Source organism: Triturus cristatus, chromosome 10 (genome assembly GCF_964204655.1).
Source record: "Triturus cristatus chromosome 10, aTriCri1.1, whole genome shotgun sequence".
Lineage (NCBI taxonomy): Eukaryota > Metazoa > Chordata > Amphibia > Caudata > Salamandridae > Triturus > Triturus cristatus.
In genome coordinates, this window is record NC_140593.1 from 957,984,178 (window position 1) to 958,007,243 (window position 23,066).

Sequence of the window (23,066 nt, forward strand, 5' to 3'; positions counted from 1 at the left end):
CAGTCATAGAAGAACCAGGTATCCAAGGGTCACCCTGGCCACATTCGCCTGGCTCATCACATGAACTGTGTAGGAAGTGGTAGTAATGCAGGGTAAAGTCTAAAACACTGCAAAACTGTTAGATACAAACAATCTAATGCACTTGACAAAAAGGAAATGTTTAACTAAGTAGGATCAAGGGATTTAGCATTTGCACCCAATAAAAAAACTACAAGATACACTGTCCATCTTCCTCACCCCATTCTTTGTTGTACTGTCACTGAGAGTACACACTAGACACAGTACTTGGATTGGATGGGGGCTGTCTCTTTCCTTTGTGATGCTTCTGAAGATGTAATAGCAGCTTCCTAGATGAGTAGGCCACTGATTAATTAGCCCACTGAGATCTAAGTTCAGGAGCTTGAGTGTTTAAGAACAAATAGTAAAAAAAAGTACAATTCTACAGTGGTGGCTCCTCCGCAATGGTGAAGGAGCATCGCCCCACTGGCTCAGAGCCAGCAGGTGAAAAATAAAACTATGTCATATCAGTGATTTATTTTTCATTTGCTGGCTCTGAACCAGCGAATGTATGGAGGGGCGGGCCATGGGAGGAGGGAGGAGGAGTGCTATGTGCACTTCTAAGTGCACATGTGTGTTTGGCCAGCTGTCCCAGGCCAGCCAAACACACATTCGCACTTTGGTATCTCCAACCCGGCTGTACTGAACAGCCAGGTTGGAGAAACAATACAGACTCCCTGTCCCAAGTGGAGTGTCTTTTCAGCTCGTTCAGGCCAATCCCTGTGCAGCTTTCATAATATAAGAGCAGCATGGGGATTGCACAGGGAGTATGTTCTAGTGTCTGCTGGGACCAGGAAGAACAAGGAGGCGCGACACGGGAAGCGGCCGGCAGCTTAAGGTAAGTTCCTTTTTTAAAAACATTATTATTAACCCCCGCGCTACCTCCCCTGCGCATCCGCACTGCCTACACCCGCCCCACTGCCCTCTGTGGCAGTTCTACAAACTATTTGATACAGTATTTGTATGTTATTAGTGAAGTTGTGCTTACCATGAGCGAACTGATTTTCCTCTGGTGACCTGTATGATGTTTGAGGCTGAAAAAGAACAGAACAACTTTGACATCTTTTTATTTTATTACGCAAAAGGCATTTGATTAAAACAAAAATTAGAACCTTTTAAATCACAATTATTTCAGTATGAAGAGATTAATTCTTTATAAATGACAAAATAGAAGTGCATAGCAATGGTATTTTAAAGGTAATAATGTTATTGTGATACTAACTCCAATTTAGGGGCAGATTTATCATTGAGTTGTGTCGCCCTTGAGCCAGGTAATAGGGTGCAAGGGCGAAGTAGCTACTAAGTCAGATTTATCAAGCCACGCAAGGCCACCTTGTGTGGTCCTGCATGACCTGACAAATCTAGAGTAATGCAACACTACATTGCGTTACTCTGCCACAGGGAGGCATTTCATGGGTAGAGTGTAGGTGTTCCCACGCATCCACCCATGGATTTCAGTTAATTCCCAGATTTACCATAACTGGTAGACCTGGGAATGCGTAAAAATGCTACGCCTCCCCTAGGTGAGGCGTAATGAGGAGAACATTATTTTTCCTGCTTGTTTTTTCCTTTTTCTATGTGTGCCTCTTTCTGCAGCACACATAGAAAGAACAAAATGCCTCTTAGGATTGTTTATGTGCTGGAAGGTGTTCCTTCCTGCGCAAAAAACATCCCATGAGCAACACAGGCACCCTTGCACCAAGGCGTAAGGGTGCCTGCATTGACGCTAGCCAGCACATTGTGTGCCAGATCAAAGAAGGAACTGGAATGCGCCATATGACCTTAAATACAGCACATTCCTGCCCTTTACCTTTCACGGAGCACAGTGCAGCAAGATGACTTGCTGTGTTGCATGAAATAATGATAAATCTGCCACTTAGTATTTTATGTGGTCTCAACAGCACCATTACAAAGAGAGGAATCTGGGAAGAAGTGAAAACCATGGACTAATTTGAGAAACACCAGTCAAGTGTTATGCTCCCCATTTTTTAATGCATTACTAGGTTGAGGTTTTTTAAAAGTAAATGGGAATACATGACAGACCTGTTAAATAACTTAGAGCCTTGTTGCTGTGAGAAATGAACAAAAACATAAAGGAAAAACTCACCTGAACACACTGAAATACTGTTTGGGAACACAGTTAAAGCAGCAACTGTGTTCTGGAACACCAGGTTAATGCTCTAGAAATAGGGCAGAATTTATCAGCACTGCTTAAAGTAATAGATGTTCTATTACTTATTTAGGGCCTGATTACGAGTCTGGCAGTCCAAGGACCACCAGACTCATGGTGGCACAGCAGTGGCGGTCCAACCACCACTGCACCAGTGGTCCGACCGCCCTATTGGGTGGTAGGACCGCCACTGCACTGCCGCAACCGCCTGGCAGTGGTGTGGTGGTCTTGAGGCCGCAATATGCTTTGCGGGATCGCCGTGGTCCTTTCAAGCATATTACAAGTTTCCTCTCTGCGGGATCCTCTTCCATGAAAACCATGGCAGAGCGGAAACTAAGGGGGCCCCATTCTGGCCCCCCTGTTGTCTCAGGGCCATGGGGTGCATGCGTGGGGGGGCGCATGTTGTGCCCCCTGTGTGCATGTACCTCAGTACCTGCACCGCATGGACTGCACCAGTCCATGCAGTGCAGGTACTTCCTTTGAAGTTCCCATTGCGGTGCCTATTTTTTATAGGCACTGCAGTGGGCAGTGTGCACACAGGTTGGCAGTGTAGGAGTGGAACACCGGCATGGCAGTCTTGCTCCCGCACCGCCAAACTTTTAATCAGGCCCTTAATGTGTAGGTCTCCAATGAAGTGGAGATTCTGATGGGTCTACTGGCATAATTTTCATTCAGTCATAGAGGAAACTGTGGAAGAGGGAGGTCTCCGAGATAAGTTGGAAATGGTGGAGCGACAGTGGTGGGAAATAGACGTATCTACCCTATAAATTAGATGCAAAAAGCCCTATGCCTTGTGGTGTGCCAACTCTACTCAAAACTTTGAGCAACACATTTGTGAAAACTGGGTCTGCTTAATCCTTTTTGTGGCATGCAGGTCCAGGAGAACATCTACCAGGAACTTTTCGCAGTATTAAGTGTACTTGTCATTGTCAGGAGAGAACATGGACGCAGGGAGTGTTGACAAATAGGAAAGATCCACAGATTATTGGTAACCAGAGTTCACTGTCACATTTCCGGGGTGACTATGGCTGCTAATGCTTGAGGGGGAGTGCACTCCTACAGGAATTAATTCTGACATCATGTTTTTTTATTACAGTCTGTGGTAGCTCTCTCTTGCTACCTATGGGGCTTGCATTGGACCATAAAGCAGACTTTTTCATTCTCTATTTCACTTTTCATTTACAGAGCAATATTGATCAATTTACATTGAGGTAATCTTTTAAACATTATTACAGTTCAATTTTCACTGAGGTGATCTCTCGAGAGATTTGGTTTTAGGGGCCAGTGGCCCTTAATCATGTTAGATTAGTGTGTACAGATTTGATAAAAGTGGAACATCTACCATAGTGCTTTGGGGGCTTTTTGATTAGTTGTGGGGCCTTCTAAAGGGTCTAATTGTTTTCCAAAGTCTGAAGAGTCAGTTTGGTCTCACTGATTGGGATTACATGTGTCCTACATGGTTGGTGGCATGTATAAATGTTGATGCAATCCAGGGATTCATTTAGGTATACAGTCCCTCTCAAACCTAAGGAAGGGTTTTCTGCTGGAAGAACATTAGAAATCTACACCATTCCTCAATACTTCAATAGCTATTCCTCTAGGGGGTAATACCATGAGATCAATGCTGCCTATCAAATGCGAGCAGCAGAGGCTGTGGACTTGTAGTCCAATTTAAGAGGGCTATTCGAGACTTTGTCAACTGGACATGTGGTCCAATATAAGAGGGCTATTTGGGATTTTGTCCATGGACCATTTGTTTCAAGGACAATAACGACATGGATGAGATATTGGTACAGACTACAGACAATACTGGTGCCCCTAAAGAAGGCGTAGACTTATCTTCCCTATGCTCGCTCTCTGTCTTTCTTTGTACTTGTTGTGGTTCAACTTTTGAGGAGAAGGAAATAGACTGTGACCTCCAACTTCTAATTACAATATTCCTTCCACCTTTTTTCCATCCCTTCCAGTTCCACAAGTAAGCTAGATTAGGAGGCACATCTCCTTTTGCCATATTGTGCCTCTTTCCTTCTGTTTCATTTTGCAGGCCTCTTGCTCCTTTTAGCAAAAATGTTAACATCTGGGAAAGTGGATATTGAACTTAACCAGCGTGTGTGACACACCGGTAATCTATGCATAAGTTTGCTCTGGTGGCGAATGCAACATTGTAGTTCTCTCATACCAATGGGTGGTGGTGAAAGCAGCTGCAAACAGCGACTGCAACAACATAAGAACTATGGTTTCTCGGCCTTCAACATTTCAACACAAGCTGCTTGATTATCCAGCAGCCATCATGGAAGAACCACTCTTTTAATATTTTGGAATTATTGCACACATAATTGTTGTAAGCTGGTTAATTAGGTCTGAAATTGTTGCATATCATAGGCACTGCTGCGAAATAATACTTGCCACCCATTGGTAGTTGGTGTGTGCCCAAAAAAACCCATCACTCTTGATGAAATATACAGTCAGTGCCAAATTGAATCCAGACTGCATGTAAAAAGAAAAAATCTTGCATCAACCAGTCGGCAGAAGCCTGCTTGATTAAAGGTTAGTCAATACCATAACACCAAAGTATGTTGGCATGCTCAGGTCTAGCTCATGCTGCCCCACCTAATCCATGAATGCACCTTGATGCATAATGTAACCTCTGCATATGATTGGATTTACCTTGCATAGTAACTGTATGATACTACTAAGTAAATAACATGTTGCCCTTGCACTAGAGTACGTTTAGCCTAATTAAATAATGTATGTGAACCTGCATGGACAAATGATCTACTAAATGTGTGTATTTCTGTCTGCGCAAGAGACCCCTATCAAAATAACAATTATGTATTGTCTCTGATCTTCAGGGGGCGTCAGTCTGCAGTGGAGGAGATGAAAGGGTAGAGTGTACACAATATTTCACATTATGTCAGCGGCTGGGCCTAGAATCATCATAAACAAGGGAGTATTATAGATAGCGATCGCAGGTTAATGGACCCAATAGGGAGCAATTCCCTATGTCGAATCCAGTAGACAAAAAGACCAGCCCCAAGGGCAACACAAAGCACAGTGCAGATTAGTGGTGTGAAAGATGTGGCCATTGCCTAGTCTTAGTGAGCTTAACTATACATTTGTTTTCACAGACTCAGACGTTTTCTCACTCGGGTATGGAACACAAGAACATGATAGCATATACGTTGGCACCGATAATATAGGCATAACATACATTACCTAGGGATCAATGACTGCTACTGCTTAGGGATGGAAATTACAATTTCTTTTGAAAAATAATAATTTTGATATTTAGTTCCAATTACATGACATTATTACTCATTATGGTGTAAAACTGGTGAACTACAAGGTTCACTAACCTCTTTAAAGGCACTTCCATTTGTAGTTGAATGATTTGTGCTCGCCGCTCCATATCTTTTCTGTAGCTGGTTAAGTTCTTCTAGCAGAAACATTTTTTTCTTTCCTTCCTGTTAAAAAAATTACATCCACAGGTTATCTTAAGACATTCAGGTTGCAAAGAGTAGTGTTAGCGATGACTGGACCATTAATCTAATATTTGTAACATCACAGACGCGTTCATGTTCCACAAAAGACCCAGCTTGCCTCACTGGAGTTTGTTTGAGCAAACAACAGTAACATGGTAACATATAACTGCAAAAGCATCTTTTCTGTGGCTTTTGTGAATGGGGCAGGATGGCCACCCAACTGAAGAACGTCTATTAGACAAATTAGTCCTGACTGCAGGGTGCGCAGAGCAGAATTTTCACTTAAATCTGACAATTGTGATTTTAAGTTTGAAGCACCCATGAGTCAGTCAGTCAGTCAAAGTAACTTTATTTGGTTTCAAAAAGAGAACCATAAAAGTGAATAAAATCGACATTACAAATTATAATTCCAATTACCTATTTACAAAGCAGCGTGAAAGTTAATTCTTACAATTCAATTATTAAAAAAGAGATAGATAAAATAGAATAAAAAGTATACAATCCTTAAATATCAACCTTTAGCTGCACACGCCATTTATTTAATTAGGCAGTTAGGCTGTATGCTGTTGAATCGAGCTAATCCGACTCAGCTACAAACACTAGTACCATTTCCTAATAGCCATTGCAACTTTAATGTAATTTGAAACCCTAGTGCATATATCATATGTAGCCAAGGAGTGTAAATAGTTAAAACCATCAATATAAGAACATGGCCTAATTTCTTTTAAAATCAGGACCATAAATCTTCTTCTAGGCTCTTTATAAAGAGTGCAAAATAGTATAAAGTGCGATGTGCTTTGGACTGCCAAATTGTTGCAAGGGTAGGGCACCTAATTGTCTGCCCACCCAATTTGTTTCTGAAATGCGACTAGAAAGTGCAGGGTAAATAAACAGAATCTAATAAGCGTGTCTGAATATTTATAGTGAACATTAAATAAAATTGCTGCTGGGCAGGGAATAAACAAGAGCCTGCTAACTCAGGTTGAGAGGCGTGAGTGTTTGCCCCTATGGAATGCGCCTGTTTTATAATATTTTTTGCATTCTCATGAATACTGGCTGGGCAATCAGAGTAATCTCCCAGGCCTAGCTTATAATAGCTATCCCTGACAAATCGAAGCCAAGGGATAGTTAGTGCTCCATCGAGATTAAGACAATCATTTATAGTCTCTCTGGAGAACACCAACTCCTCCGATAACCAAATCTTAGTCCATAAAAGCATAGAGGCAATGTCTATACAATCCTCTACAAAGCTAAGCCCCAACTCATAATGACAAAAAATTGTTGGGGCACTATTTGGAATCATCAGTAGCCTTTTTATGAATTTGTTTTCCATGATTTGTAACTGGCGGCTGTTATGATATCCCCATACACCTGCTCCATATGTTGCCACAGACACACATTTGGCTTTGTAGAGCCTAACTAGCTCAGTCACCGGTTTATGTCCCAATTTGCAAGCAAAACAGAAAAGCCCCTCAACAACTCTACCCGCGTTGTGCATCCTTGAAGTAACAAGCTAATCCCAATTCAGACCATTATTAAAAAGGTTCCCTAGGTAATGAAAATTATTAATTTTATCAATCCTCTTAGCTCCCACAGCATAGTTTCTAGTTTTAGTCATTTTAGGCCCACACACCATAACGTATGACTTAGTAAAATTAACCTTTAAATCAAGTGACAACATAAAATCAGCAAATGCATTAAGTAATTTTTGGAGGCCATTTGCTGTCAGGGAAATTGAGACCGTATCATCTGCATAAGAGAGAAGTGGAATCCGAGTGCCCTCAATGTATGGACAGTCAAGTTTGTTATCTGACAAAAAAGCATCAAGACCATTGGTGTAAATTATGAAAAGAAAAGGAGCTAAAATACATCCCTGCCAGGCACCTTCTTTCGATGCAATAGGCCTAGTTTTTTCCCCGTGAGCGCCATATCTTATAGTTACAGATGTGGAAGCGTGGAGCCTGCGGAGAAGAGAAATTAGAGCTTCCTCAACTCCCATTTTCCCCATCAGTGTCCACAGCTTATCCCGATTTACGGTATCGAAGACACTGGACAAGTCCATGAAAGCCAGATGAATAGAACCCTTTCTGGCCTTCATGTACTTGCCCATAATCAGGGACAAGTTTAGGCACTGTTCGGTAGTGCCCATCCCCCTCCTAAAGCCATACTGGGATCTTGCAATCACCCGTGTGACTGTCGCCCAGGTTTCAAGTCGAGCAAGGACAACCCTTTTCAACAACTTCGCTGTGGCATCAATAAGGGAAATTGGCCTGTAACAGGAAGGGTAACATCTATTACCCTTCTTGAACACAGGGACCACAATGGCCTCCTTCCAGCTTGTTGGGATAGGGCCTGTCACCACTGCTTTAAACACATTGGTCAATAATGGAGCCCATAGATTAGGATTACTTTTAAAAAGATCTAATGGCACTCTGTCAGGGCCGGAAGCTTTCATGCTAATTTCTTTTGCTATTGCTTCCTCTACCTCAGCTACTGAGATTGAGGCACTTAGATGAAAGGGAAAGATTAGGTCTTGGGGCAAATCCTCACTGGGGACCTCAAAATAGCGGCTTTAAGGATTAAATATAGCCACATCATGGGCTTCCCAAACATCCCCCAGAATCAGGGAATCCATCTTGCCCATTTCCTCATTAAATAGTGGGCGATTTATAAATTCCCAGAAGCTTTTCGAGTTCTTAAGGGAGTTAGCTCTCTCCAGATCATCCCAGGCTAAATGCTTCAGTTCTTCTTTCCTTTGCGTAACTATACTTTTGTATGCCTTCCGAGCATACTTAATTTGAGCCTTGTCTTGAGGGTTTGCGTGCAGTGCCAGCTTTAAAATGTTATGGGCTCTTGAGCATTCCACATTAAACCACCCTATCTCCGGGGGGTTCATCACCTTAACTGCTTTAGTCAAGTTTTTAGCTACATCAGAACAAATCAATTGAAATTCCTGAATGATCACAGCTAGGGGCAAGTCATGGGCTAAACACTTCACAGTCGATTCGCAATTGGTTATGACAGTTTTTGCTTGAAACTCAGAGGGGTTCACTTTATTCCAATTAAGTCTTACCCCTTTATTAGGATTAAAATTAACTTGATAGCCATCAACATTCCCTGGCTGAGCTATTATACTAAGGGATGGTATGAGGGGATTAAGGTCATTTGCATTGTTTGGATCCATCTCAAAGTCACCAATAAGTGGCAGGAAACTCTCTGAAATAAGCATAAAATCAATACAACTCTCCCTACCTCCACTAACATAGGTGGGGCACTGTATGGAAGAGTTGCTAGCTAAATCATTAATGAGATCTATATCATTCTCCACAATAATAGAATGTAGGGCCTCACCCTGAGCGGTATGATTAAAATGTGACAGGGGCTGCCCCTCTGTGCTTAGCATCCCTCAGGCATGACCAGATCTATGAGGGCATATTGAACAATTAAAATCGCGTACCCAGAGAATACATAAGGGTTGCCATTTCTCAGAAATGTTGTTAATTTCTGCCTGTAACACCTCAATAACCTGCCAGATGTTGTGGTTAAAAATATTGTAATAGCAGTTCACCACTAGTAACTTGACTTGAAACATATTGGAAATCACAATTAACTGAAACCAGGGAGATGTACCAACAACAGTAATTTTTACAGCCTCGTATTTTAATGAGATTAGCATTGCCAACCCTCCTTTGCCCTAACTGATAACAAGGGTGTAGCGTTGACCGTATAAGAACAATGACCATTCAGCACAATGTCCTTCATATACCCTGTCTCCTGAAGACAGATGATGTCAAAACCTTTGATATATGTTAGCCAAACCTCGTCGGTCAGTTTAGAACGAATACCTGCTATGTTCCATGAAATAATTTTAAGTAGAGGCTTATGGTAACCCTGGTTTTCCAACCCCAAGAATTAGTTATTTTTAACTTGGTCAACTGTGATAGTGGGCGGACCTGGATTCTCCCTAGTTGTGATATCACTTAAGATTAAATTATGGCAAGGGGAACAATTTTCACATTTGTTCCGGTTCATCCCACTAATGTTTACTTTAGGGGAGGAGATTTCAAAAAGATGCACAGAATCCCTGTTAGTGAGTACATCAGTGTAGGATCCTGTCCTTTGAGCACTGTAAGGCAATCCCTTTCTCGCTGTAGCTGCTGGTGGACTAAGGCACCCAGTTAGTCAATCGAAAGAACATCAAAACGGTTATAATGACTAAATGGAGAAGGCTCTGTAAACAGATGCATACTAAGGCCGACCCACAAGGACTGTTTTCTCGTCAAGTGTTCAGGTTGTGGAGGGTAGAAGAAACCCAACGGATAGACCTCAATCGGCTCACCATATGAGCCTTTAAAATGCATAGGGGCAAAGCATACACACCATGCATTATTAAAATTAAGCACAACACAATCCCCTCCCCCACATTTGGTTGTGTGACTCAGCCAGCTCACTCGCCTGGCCATGAAAATATTATCCGACCAATTTATCTTCGGCGAGATTTTTTAAGAACACCAGTGGGCTGATTTGTTGATAAGACTTTGACAGGTTTCTTCCTGACCAAGAGCCAGACAGGAGACCTCCTTCAAAATCAAAGTATACGGTATGCATTTCGGTGGTAAATTTATTACGACTTTGGCACCCCTCTCACCCCTATGTTCTTGACCTATGCCATTTATATTTGCATATCCTCGTGACAGACCACCCCTATCTGTTGTGAGTGAACTTGATTGATTTGAGTCCCCCTGCCCTGGCCTTATATTGTTCCTAGCGATGTTCCTAACCATGATGGAATCTTGGAATACTGAAACCACGGTTTGTTACTAACATTATTAGGCGGTGTCTCTATGCGAGGAACCTGGTTGTTTACAGTAGATGTTGTGCTTGAAAAAGTCAAGCGAATTTGGCGGGATACTAGGAGTGATATCAATTATGTCAGAGCTTTTGGGCAAGTGATATTATCAATCTGGTTTTTGGGAACTGAGTCATTACCTAGACCCATTAGGACTCGGGCAAGCTGTTCTTCAATACTGGCTAATCTAACTAAGATGGGTGTCAAAGCCTCTTGTACAATTCTACTGAATTTGTCTACATTGTTATCAACATTGTTATCTAGTTCATGTAATGCATTATCCCTCCCTCCTCCCAACCGGGTCCTTGAGGTATTCCCAGTTGAATGAGTTTTCTTAGTTCCTTTGTCCATTGGAGAATTGCCTTTTAGTTTGCAATCAGCCCCTGTTTCGCTCGGGTGCGGCCCAGGCAAGCCCGCGTGCGTGTAGCGCCTCGGGAGCCTCAAAATGCTTTTAAGCGCATCCTGCCGCTGGGAATTATGGGGCTTGATGTCCCACCACGCATAAGTGGTCGCTCAGGCTTTGGCACTGCGGGAGCCGCAAAATGCTTTTAGGCACCTCTTGGTGCAGAAAGGGCAGCGTCGACACCTCCTGGCGCTGGGAATTATGGGGCTTCATGTCCCCCCACGCAGAAGTGGTGTCTCAGGCATTGGCAGCTCCCGCGCTGCGGGAGCCATGAAATGCTTTCAAGCCTCCGGGTGCAAAAAGGTCAGCGACTGTGCCTCCTGGCACTGGGAATTATGGGGCTTGATGTCCCTGCCTGCAGACGTGGTGGATCAGGCGTTAGCGGCTCCATGAGTCGGATTTCCTTTTACCAATTATAAAAGAGTTTGTATTCAAGGCAAAGTGTATTTGTTTTTCAGTCTTCTTTATAAAGGATTGATGGTTATTATGGCCTCATCTTTATATGATTCAGTCTTTGTCATGGCTCCTTTCCAAAATATTCAGTCTCCGTGTAAATTTTAAGTCTATGACTCACACAAAGCTGTGGCGTACTGTGCTTCTGAGCCATGACAGACCCTTGTTCAGTAGACTATCCATTGGCCATTCATTGGTTCTGTCTCCAGAATTTTGGTATGTTCACTGTCTCAGGGAGGCCAAGAAAGAAGCCAACCGCATTGAGGCAAGCGCCAATCACACCAAGGACATCTTCAGCATCGTCAGATAATTCTCCTGCTCCACCACCACCAAGAACACGATCCACCCCTCTCAAGCCCTCTGCGACACTTTGGTGCACTACTTTCACCACAAGATCACCAACATCTACAGCAACTTTGACCCGCAACCCACCAACATCAACCACCTCCGCACCCAAACCAGTGCCCCCCACTCCCACCAAATCATCAACTGGAAGCTACTCATGACTGAAGACACCATTTCCATCATGAACTCCATCCACTTCGGAGCCCCCATCAACCCCTGCCTGCTCCACATCTACAACCTAGGAATGGAGATCATCGGCAGCGTCCTCACAGAAATCTTCAACAAATCCATCACCACAGCCACCATTCTCGATGCCGGAAGCACGCGGATGTCAAGCTCCTCTTGAAGAATCCCTTTGTCAACACCAACAAACTAAAAAACTACCATCCTATCTCGCTACTTCCCTTACCCGCCAAGGTCCTGGACTATCTAGAAGAAAACAATCTGCTTGATTGACCCCTACCAATCTGGCTTCCGGGCCAACCACAGCACAGAGATTGCCCTGATCGCTGCAATGGATGACATCAGACGCTTCCTCGAAATAGGTGGAACGGGAGCCCTCCTCCTCCTCGACCTCTCGGCAGCCTACAACACTGTCTCATACCACACCCTCATCAGCAGACTCCAGCACATTGGCATTCAAGGCAACGCACTCAACTGGATCTCCTACTACCGTTCCTGCTAAACATGACGATCCACATACCTCCCTTCTCCTCTACACACAAAGACTTCATCTGAGGCATACCCCAGGACTCCTCCCTCAGCCCCACCCTCTTCAACACCTACATGACACCTCTTGTAGACATCGCACGCACCAACGGACTCAATATCATCTTGTACACTGATGACACCTATCTCATCCTCTCCCTCACAGAAGACACTGACACCACCAAGACCAACTTCCATAACACCAGGACCAACATTGTCACCTGAATGAAGGCCAACTGCCTAAAACTGAACTCGGACAAAACAGTGGTCCTCATCTTCGGAAACAAGCCCTCCCCTTGGGACGGCACCTGGTTGCCTAAGGCACTTGGCTCTCTCCCACCCCACCAGCCATACATGCCCCCTCAGAATCATACTGGACATCCAACTGAGCATGAAGCAGCAGATCAACGCTGCCGCATCTGCCTGCTTCCACACCCTCCGCATGCTCTGCAAGATTTCCGATGGATCCTCGTCTAGACCAGGAAGACAATCACCCAGGCCCTCGTTTCCAGCCGACTCGACTACAACAATGCACTCTACGTCGAAACCACCAAACAGCTCCTGAGCCGCCTCCAGACCATTCAGAACTCAACAGCTAGACTCATCCTCAACCTCCCCAGAAGAACCAGCACCTCCCTCCCACCTCAGAGCCCTCCACTGGCTCCCTGTCTAGGAAAAAAGCCTTTTTAACCTTCTCACTCACGCCTACAAAGCCCTCCACAATTTCAGACCCCCCTACATCAACAACCGCCTGCCGTTTCACCAGCCGATCAGGGAAGCTCCACTCTTCTACACAAGCCCTAGCTCACATCTCCTGCATCCACCGATGCCGCTGAAGAGGTCGTTCCTTCTCCTACCTTACCGCCAGGTCTTGGAAAGACCTCCACCTACGCAGATCCCCCTCACTGGAGGACTTCAAGAAGAAGCTCAAGACCTGGCTCTTCGACTACCACAGCCACCTAACCGAGGCTCACAGAACCCCAGCACCTGAAGACTCCCGGGGGTGATAAGTTGCACGTTAAAAGACGTTATGATTGATTGATTGATCTGCTGGTTACTCTTAACCTTAACCCAGGTAGATACTTTACTGTTCATGTTTAAAAGTATGGATGACTTAGATTGTATGGTATGGTCCTCTGTAACTCAAGGGATTCAGCATTTATGTAGACATATTTTTGGCCAAGGATGACTACTGTTTTCACAGCCCACCTGTCAAGAATTCCTGTCATGCGAGGGGAGGAAAACGGTAACCAGCGAAAACGGACTACATCTCCCAGGATGCTTAGCGGTTGAGAGGTTATGTAAACAGGAGAGCTGTTACATAACTCAAGGAAAACACGCCCTTATGTAAACAGGAGAGCTGTTACATAACTCAAGGAAAACACGCCCTTATGTAAACAGGAGAGCTGTTACATAACTCAAGGAAAACACGCCCTTATGTAAACAGGAGAGCTGTTACATAACTCAAGGAAAACACGCCCTTATGTAAACAGGAGAGCTGTTACATAACTCAAGGAAAACACGCCCTATAAAGGGAGGAACCGGGAGGTACAACGCTGTCGGATATTGTGTTTACACCGACGTACCTGCTTAGTGTAGAGCAGTGTTCCGGAGTGGTGCTCCAGTAAGGCAAGAACGGAGGTAGGTCGAGTCGTTACTCCCTGGGCCGTGTCTTGCCCCATCGTCACCTGTGAAGGACCCGGAAGCTCTACCGGATAACCATTGAGCTTCGCCTTTTGACTCGGCTGAGTCAAAGCGCAGTGGTGCTTTTGCTGGTTGGAGTCGTAACTCCCAGCCCGACCAGAGACACAGGGACTGCCAGCTGTAACGCACACCAGGAGGTGTTTGCCGCGTTACAGACTCGGAAGTCCACAGGATCGATCGAGCGGCTGCTCTCGGTTCAGTCTTCTTTGCTTGTGATTGGGGTATCGGTGACGCATCACCAGGAGGTGACTCCGCGTCCCGGTGCAGTCTGAGGAAGAGGTTGAGCGGCTGCTCCCTTCAGGTAGAGACCCCGGCTGGGTGTTTCCCTGACTCCTCGATTCTCCCCAACACTCTTCGTGCCCCTCGCAGCCTACCGATTGGCATTGTCGGCCATTTCATTTCTGCCCTCTGTTGGCATACCCCGGGATCGGCGTATATGCAGAGGACGGTTAGGACCATCCGTGCTGTGGGCTGGTAACGTACTTAGCCTGGAGGATTCCAGTGACTATAACCTTTGTTTATTCCTTGTATTATTTTTGCCTTCATTAAAATAACTAAACCTTCACAAGTGGTTGCGTTCTCATTATCGTGTCTGTTAAACGATCCTGAGACGTTCAGGGCGTTACACCACCTTAAGATAAGAAACTCTTAACTCATGACTGCTTGGCTTCATCATTCTTGCTCATTCTGTTTGAATAGTGCAGGTACATGAGTCCCTCTGTAGTAACCAAGCCAATCCATGTTTGTGTTACCTTGTTGATAAAGCTACGGTGATTTGCTTTTACCTGTAGTTTTGTTTGGATGACGTCTAGGCTAATTGCCCTTTATTTGGTTTCCCCACGCTCCGCTTCAATTTTTTTTCATCATCTGGCTTATTTTATTCTGTAGACCCACAGTTAGGCTGCACTGTGACTTTACTATAGCTAACAACCTACCATTCTTACTCCTATTTATTTCTTACTTTGCTCAGAGACCAGCAAGGTGCCTCACTCTCTGAAATGGGCCTTCTTTGCCCACCTGAGGAGTGGGACTAACATTCTGTGTTCTGCCACCTCACCTGTTGCTCTGTAGGGACCATGGGAGCACTAAACACTGGGAACCTTGTCACTACTGACCACTTGCAAAGCATGAGGGGCAAATCATCCTTAATCCTGTAGAAGATTGTTTCCACAACAGAACACCTACTGCCTTTGCTCACTTGTTTCCATCTTTCCATTGTCAGTATTAGGAGATCAGCCTAAATATTGGAGATCTACCCTTGTGGGTTTACTTTACCATCAGGCCCCCAAATACCACCTCCCTCAATCTGTCCTTTCAATTTAGGACACAATACTAGTGAATGGGATTTCAACTGTGATGATTCTGTTGCTACATAGCACAGTGTTGGTAGACTGTCAATGATAGAGGAGGCATGACTGACTTGGTGCTGCTTCTGTTACATTTCATCCTGTTTATACCTATGTAAAGCCAGAACTATGAGTACCTAAAGGCAAAGAAAAACTAGATGAGCTACTCATGCACTGACCTGGCAAAGGGTGACTCATGGTTGACTCTGCATGGAGCAGCCATCCAGCTTTGCGTGCCAGCTGGAGACCAAACAATTAGTGTCACATGCACTCATGGTGCAACAATCAATCCCACCAATTAGAAAGCCAAAACACAATACAGCAATGAACATTTTAGCATGGTTTTCTGTAAAGCATAGTGCTTTCTGGATTCTCGTAAATGTATTAGACAAACATGTGGCACTCATTCACAAAAACACAAAAAGGCCATGGATTAACACAACAAACGTGAGCCTCTGATTTCTTGTGGTTTTATAATATTTTGTAGATATTTGGGTAATCAGTGCTTTCTTAATCTAGTGAGCACACATTCTTTAGATACATTGATTTACACAAAAGCAGAAGCAGCAGATTCAGGGAAATGTATACACTTACAGACATTTATTGGTAAAAAGTGGAAATGGAACATACATTGGCAATCTGTTCCTGCAAGAGCTTGACCATGATCTTTCTTCCTTGTATGATCTGCCAGTACAAGTATGAGATAATTCTGCAAAAGAAAATAATGTGTAAAGAAGTAGCTTCCCTGCCGATGCACCCTGAATAGCCTTTCATAAATGTTATCATTGTCAGTGTTACTATATGATATTCTGACAATAAATTCTATTTAATGGTGAAATCAAAACCATCTACAAATGAGACCATGTTCTCACCTTCAAGGTTCATTGAGGCGCACCTCTGATGTTCTGCAATTTATTTAGAGTAGGATAAAAGCTGGAAGATTTCCAAAATTATTTTATCCCAAAAAGTTGGGTTCTGTAAATGTGTTTTTGGAATCAAAGTGTGAATCCAAACCACAGTATGATTTTTTCACAAAAAAAACAACAAATGTTTAATTATTACAACCTCAGATGCCACATTCTTTTTACCATTACAAGTGCTTACCACTTTATCAACTCTGTAAGCATATGAACTACTCAGAAACTTCATCAAAATCCCTACATTGTCAAAATAGTTATGTCGACCATAATCCCACCCTTAACCCTGGTAAGACTAGGGCCTTGTACACTTACCCCAACCCTAAGTATAACTCTGAACCTTACTTTAAGCTTTAAGTCTTAACCTAAATTTACCTCTATCAACATCCTTAATAATTAAACCCACAACGTACCTAAATCTACCCCTAAGCCAAACCAGTTTGAAGACTAAGGGGCCGATTACAATGTCGGTCGGAAAGGCTCCGACCGACAGTCGGATTCTCCTAGACCATGTCAGAACCCTTCGGACCGACTCAGTCGGTTTAAATTCCGACCGACCGATTACGATGTTCAAGGTAGGAAAGGTAAACCATGCGATCATTCAGAAACAGTTCCGACTGGCTCTAGGAGTATTCGTGTCGGTCGGAACCGCATCATGCAGCCCTATGGACAGCGTTTCCGACATCAGGATTACAATGTCGATTTCCAACAGCCTTTCCGAGTCAGCTTGTCTGACATGAAAAGGCAGTCGGAAAGTGACATTGGGGGCCCCTGGCAGGGCCCCCTTCATCCTGAGGCCTCCGGTTGGTGGCTGAGGGGTTACCTAAGGGACCCCCCTGTAAAAGCTATGCACTGTGTGACAGGGGCCATGGGGTGCCTGCAATAGTGTGCAGGGTTTTCCTCACACACGTCTTTTCCCCATAGGAGCCTGTGTTATGGCCGGTTGTCGGATGGATTACCAGCTCCCATAGGAAACAATGGGAATCCGACCGAACAGTGTTGGATCACATCGTAATCAGTCAGGCGGAACAGCCGACCGCGAGTCGTCGCTCCCGATTCCAAGATGGTGTCGGGCAGAAAGTTTCTGACCGACATCGTAATCGCCCCTAAGTCTGAACACACTCCCACTGGAACCGTAAACCTAAATTTAACTCTAACCCTAAGCTAACTGCTACCATTTACCTTAGCCCAACCCTACTCCTGAACCTTAACCTATAAACTAGCTCAGCAATGCTAACACTTATGATGTAGGCATGTATAGGTAGTGGTACGTTATTATAGTCGAGTCGATTTAGAGGTGAAGCCCTTAATGCACGGATTAGGATTACTCTGTGTCTTTACGTAATGTGTACCTGCTCAGCTCAGAACTCATATAACAGATTAATTTAATAAAGTCTAAATCAACAATTTAGGGCCAATGTACAAAGCATTTTTGTTTTCGCAAATGGGCCGATTCGCAGACTTGGCCCGTTTGCGAACGCAAAAAAGCTTTTCGAAATGTACAAATCCCTATTTGCAATTTGGTAGCCTATCACCGAATCACAAATTGGGTTTGCGATTCGCTATTATGAAGGGGCATGTTTAGGGCGTCTCTTCCTAATACCAAATCGCAGTGATATGTGTGAATGTTTTGCAGCCAAAAAACAGTTGCTTAGGTGGTGGTAACCCACCCATTCTCAAATGGGATGGGGTCCACAAGGGACTCCTTTCTTTTATGAATGTTTGTTAAAACATTTTTTTAAAGCAGGTAGTGGTCCTACTGACCACTGCCCACTCTTAAAAAATGAAAAGAAAACTTTTCGTTTTTCTTTTTGAAACACATCCTGCTTTCCTTTAAGGAAAACGGGCTGTATTTGAAAAAAAAAGATTGCATTATTTAAAAGCAGTTACAGGCATGGTCGTCTGCTGACTCTAGCAGGCCCCCTGCCCTGTGTTTTTGAGATTCCCAATGGGTTGCAAACCGAGACCAACCTCATTAATATTCATGAGGTAGGTCTATTTGTGACCCACTGGGAATCGCTAAATGTGTAAACCACAAAATGTACATGGGTGTTTGCGATAACCAAATTGCGAATTGCAAAAATTCACTACTTGGTAATCGCAAACAATTACCTACATAAATCTGGCCCTCAGGGTATTTTGAAATCAGTAATTCAAATCTAGACATAAAAGGATGCATAACTGCCTTCATATGGCGATTATTCCATTGAAGAAAATCCTTGGAAATTACCTTCACTTTAAATAAGCATTGTAAAGCTAATAGGTTTCTGTAAAATCCATAAAAAGGAGGCAGACAATCCAGGTCAAGGTTAAAGATGTTTCATCTACAAGGCACAGTACTGTTCAGCATAAAGGCAAGAACAGAATGAAGAAGATTCCAATTCTAGGTGGAATCACAGTTAACTGCATGGCAGGTGCCAGGGTCAAAAGTACACAAGGGAATTAAAGGGAAAGGGACATAAATAAGAAAGGAATATACAAGTAATGTAACACATTTCCCCTCTTAGGAAAACAATAAGAAGAAACAATTTCAAGAAGGAACACTTACACATTTAGCTACCCTTTTGACATTCCAAACTTTGCCATCTTGGGTAACAATGCTGTTGCGATTGACCTTGACAATTTTGATGGGTCTCCCAAATTTCATTACACCGTTAAGTAAAATACCTGGTTTGCGTATCCTGACCCAATCACCAACCATAAATCGTGGTTGTTTCACTTTCATGCGAAGATCATAATAATGTTTACATTTTTGTTGTTTCTCTTTCACTTTGAGGTCCACAACTTCTTTATCGACCACATAACTGTGGTTATATATGGCCTTTTTAAACCACCAAGGGTACAACTTGGAGACAGGTTCCCTCCCTTTAAGTAAATGGAAGGGAGAGACTTCAGTGGTTGAATGGGGAGTTATACAGTATATTGTCACTCAAGGCAACTGTTGTTTTACTGTTATCCCTCGTGGGTATACAGTTTTTTTGAGAAGCCAGATATCATATCAAGTAATCCCTGGACAAATCGTATGTCCTCTAGTCACTTAGTATGGTGGAATATCCCAAGATATTGGAGAAGACGCCTAACTCACTAATAGTGACATGCTTCATCATAGGCGTCTTTCCACACCCAGGTAAGATGGTACTACCTGGGCGGACTCAACCAAAGATGTTCTGGGAGTTCTTATATAAGATAACAACTGGTTAAGCAGGGAACCAGATACGTGATATATTAAAAGTACCTACGGGTATACCCAAATGTGGTACTTTATTCTTAGGGTACCTGTGGTATAGTTAAAATCGTGAGATGGGGTTCTTTTGAAAGCAATTTTTTTCAAATATACCCTCTTTATAATGCCAACATGTTTCGGCCCTCGGCACTAGCCCTATCGGGTCTGGGGCCTTCGTCAGGGCTGTAATATCTATTCCTTTATTAAAGGTCCCTGCCTTTTATTAAGCAAATATTACACGCACAACAATCATGAGGCCTATTGCACTCACCCAAATTTTAGAAGACGATAACCAGTAGATTTTCTACAAGATAAAAGGGGATACAGACATATACAAACAGTTTAGTGGTTTTTGATAGTATACTGTCACTATGATGTTCCTTTTATCATTTACATTTGCAACATCTATATACCCACTCAGACTAAGTGATTGTTTTTACTTGGTGTATTGAACAACCAAGGGGTCATTACCCGTGCTACTACCTCAGTGATTTTTATTGCCTCTGTGATTTCCGTCGGTACGTTATAATTGAAAACAGTGTGGATCATAGCGATTTATCACAATATCAATAGAACTGTGTGCAACTTTACTTAACTCACACGCGTGTTATTCGATCTTATCTCGAGCATGCTTAGTGGTACACACATTCGTGGTCTGGATCTAACCCACTCCCATACTAACAGTGCCTCTTCTTGTGTCATGCCAGCAAGGCTAGTATTTATATTTTTGTTGTATATCATTTATGTTCTCACCTACTGGATGATGCTATTGGGCACCATGCGGGTCTTGTGTGTCACGGTGGCGTCTTGTAGTCACACACTAAACACAGGTGGGGGATCAAAGAATTATGGAATAAAGCATCGGTACATCGTAGTTAAGAGGCTCGCTGTATTGTTGATACAGTGATTTTCTACTTTTTTTATATATGTTTAATCAATGTTACTTATTCTCATATTCTAAAAACAAACACATTATGATTCTGTTTTGGTAATGTTATTACTCCGAGTTTTCCCTGATTGTCACTCGATAGAGTACTCACCCACCAGAAGCAATGTTTTGTTTTTATATGCATCATTTAGTATAAAGATAGTTTGTTGTGTTTCCCCCTTGTCCTCTCTGTACGTATGCACAAAAGTGTTACGTAAATTTTTATTTTTTCTATAGGCAAACATTGGTTTCGGCAAGATTACCTCCTCACCATCATTGAGGATCTTCCAATTATGATTGATGATATTCTTCACTTTATTACTTATGTTGGAAAACTGACTCACCATTACCATTTTTTCTATTTTGTTCTCTTTCTTTGTGTTTACTAAAAGGTTTTCTCTATCATAAAATCTCGCCCTTTTTAAGGAATGGCTAATCAGTTTTTTAGGGTATCCTCTCTCCCTAAACTTGTTCTTAGTCTTTTCTGCATGTTTATAAAAATCCTCAACTGAGGTACAATTTCTTCGAAGGCGAAGAAATTCCCCGAACGGTATGTTATCTTTTTGACATTTCAGGTGATAACTATTATAGTGTAGTAAGGTATTGCGGTCTGTTTCTTTCGAAAATAATTCTACCTCCAGATGTCCATTCTCATGTTTTATACTGATATCCCAAAAATCTACTCTATTTTTACTGTATTGGGCTGTAAATTTTAAGTTCCTGTCTCCTAAGTTTATCCATTCGAGGAATTCAGCAAGTTCTTCCTCTTGCCCCGTCCAGATGAAGAAAATGTCATCTATAAACCGGACCCAATTGCGTACATTTTCGAAAAAGGGACGCATCTCGTTATATATATGCTTTTCCTCAAATGAACTAACGTAAATACAGGCCAGGCTCAGCGCACATGTTGCGCCCATGCTGGTACCTTTCCGTTGGATATATAGGTCTTGTTTGAAAAGAAAAATATTGTTGAGGAGTACTAATGAAACACATTTTACTATAAATTCCTTATTAGCCCCTATAGTATCAGTTGTCTCCAATGTGTTCCTAATCACTTCTATGGTATCCTGTTGTGGTATATTGGTATAAAGTGCCTCTATGTCACTATAGACACTATAACCTCTACATTGTGGAGAAAAGAGACCCGTTATCAATTTTCTGTCCTGAAGAAGGTGGTTTTTGCGTATAAAGCCAGATACACCACCGAAACGCGTCGACGCCTGTGTTAAGCAAGAATCCAAACAAACAGGGAACACTTTAGATAAGAATGAAATCCTTCCACTAAAGACCCCTTATATATTGTGTATTGTTTTTGGATCATTCGTAAACAGATATTTTTGACTGTTTCTGTTCTCTTCTTGGGTCCATGCCTTTTAATGTTTTTAATGATTTAGTATGAAGATATTGTATTGTAGGAATTGTGACACTGTATGAAACAAAAACATTTTTTTTATTGCATTGATGTTCATAATTTAGACCCCGGTGGGTTTTTTTAAGACAAAAGAGAGAGTAACAACTTTTTTAAATAAAATATTAATAGCATTATATTTTTGCTTGAGGTGGAATTTGTGTGCCAACATTTTGTAAAAACCATTTATATAGAACCTATTGAGCGATTGTGTGCAGAGTGACAAATGAATGAGAACCTTCCAGGGATTCTTCCTCTTTTTACTGATAAATCACTATGATCCACACTGTTTCAATTATAACGTACCGACGGAAATCACAGAGGAAATAAAAATCACTGAGGTAGTAGCACGGGTAATGACCCCTTGGTTGTTCAATACACCAAGTAAAGACAGTCACTTAGTCTGAGTGGGTATATAGATGTTGCAAATGTAAATGATAAAAGGAACATCATAGTGATAGTATACTATCAAAAACCACTAAACTGTTTGTATATGTCTGTATCCTCTTTTATCTTGTAGAAAATCTACTGATTATCGTCTTCTAAAATTTAGGTGAGTGCAATAGGCCTCATGATTGTTGTGCATGGAATATTTGCTTAATAAAAGGCAGGGACCTTTAATAAAGGAATAGATATTACAGCCCTGACGAAGGCCCCAGACCCGATAGGGCTAGCACCGAGGGCCGAAACATGTTGGCATTATAAAGAGGGTATATTTGAAAAAATTGCTTTTAAAAGAACCCCATCTCACGATTTTAACTATACCACGGGTACCCTAAGAATAAAGTACCACATTTGGGTATACCCGTAGGTACTTTTAATATATCACGTATCTGGTTCCCTGCTTAACCAGTTGTTATCGTATATAAGAACTCCCAGAACATCTATGGTTGAGTCCGCCCAGGTAGTAACATCTTACCTGGGTGTGGAAAGACGCCTATGATGAAGCATGTCACTATTAGTGAGTGAGGCGTCTTCTCCAATATCTTGGGATATTCCACCATACAAAGTGACTAGAGGACATTCGATTTGTCCATGGATTACTTGATATGATATCTGGCTTCTCAAAAAAA

The 23,066-nt window shown here is 42.7% G+C and overlaps 1 protein-coding gene across 1 annotated transcript in view; it reads right to left on the reverse strand.

Annotated features, from left to right (window-relative positions):
- TMC5 (transmembrane channel like 5) overlaps positions 1-23,066 on the reverse strand; it is a 524,224-nt gene that overhangs the window by 26,402 nt on the left and 474,756 nt on the right. The window contains exons 19-21 of the mRNA XM_085628842.1: positions 16,148-16,226; positions 5,584-5,691; positions 1,046-1,091 (exon numbers count right to left, since the gene is read on the reverse strand). Of these exons, the coding sequence (XP_085484968.1) occupies positions 1,046-1,091; positions 5,584-5,691; positions 16,148-16,226 (233 nt within the window). The remainder of the gene's footprint in view (positions 1-1,045; positions 1,092-5,583; positions 5,692-16,147; positions 16,227-23,066) is intronic.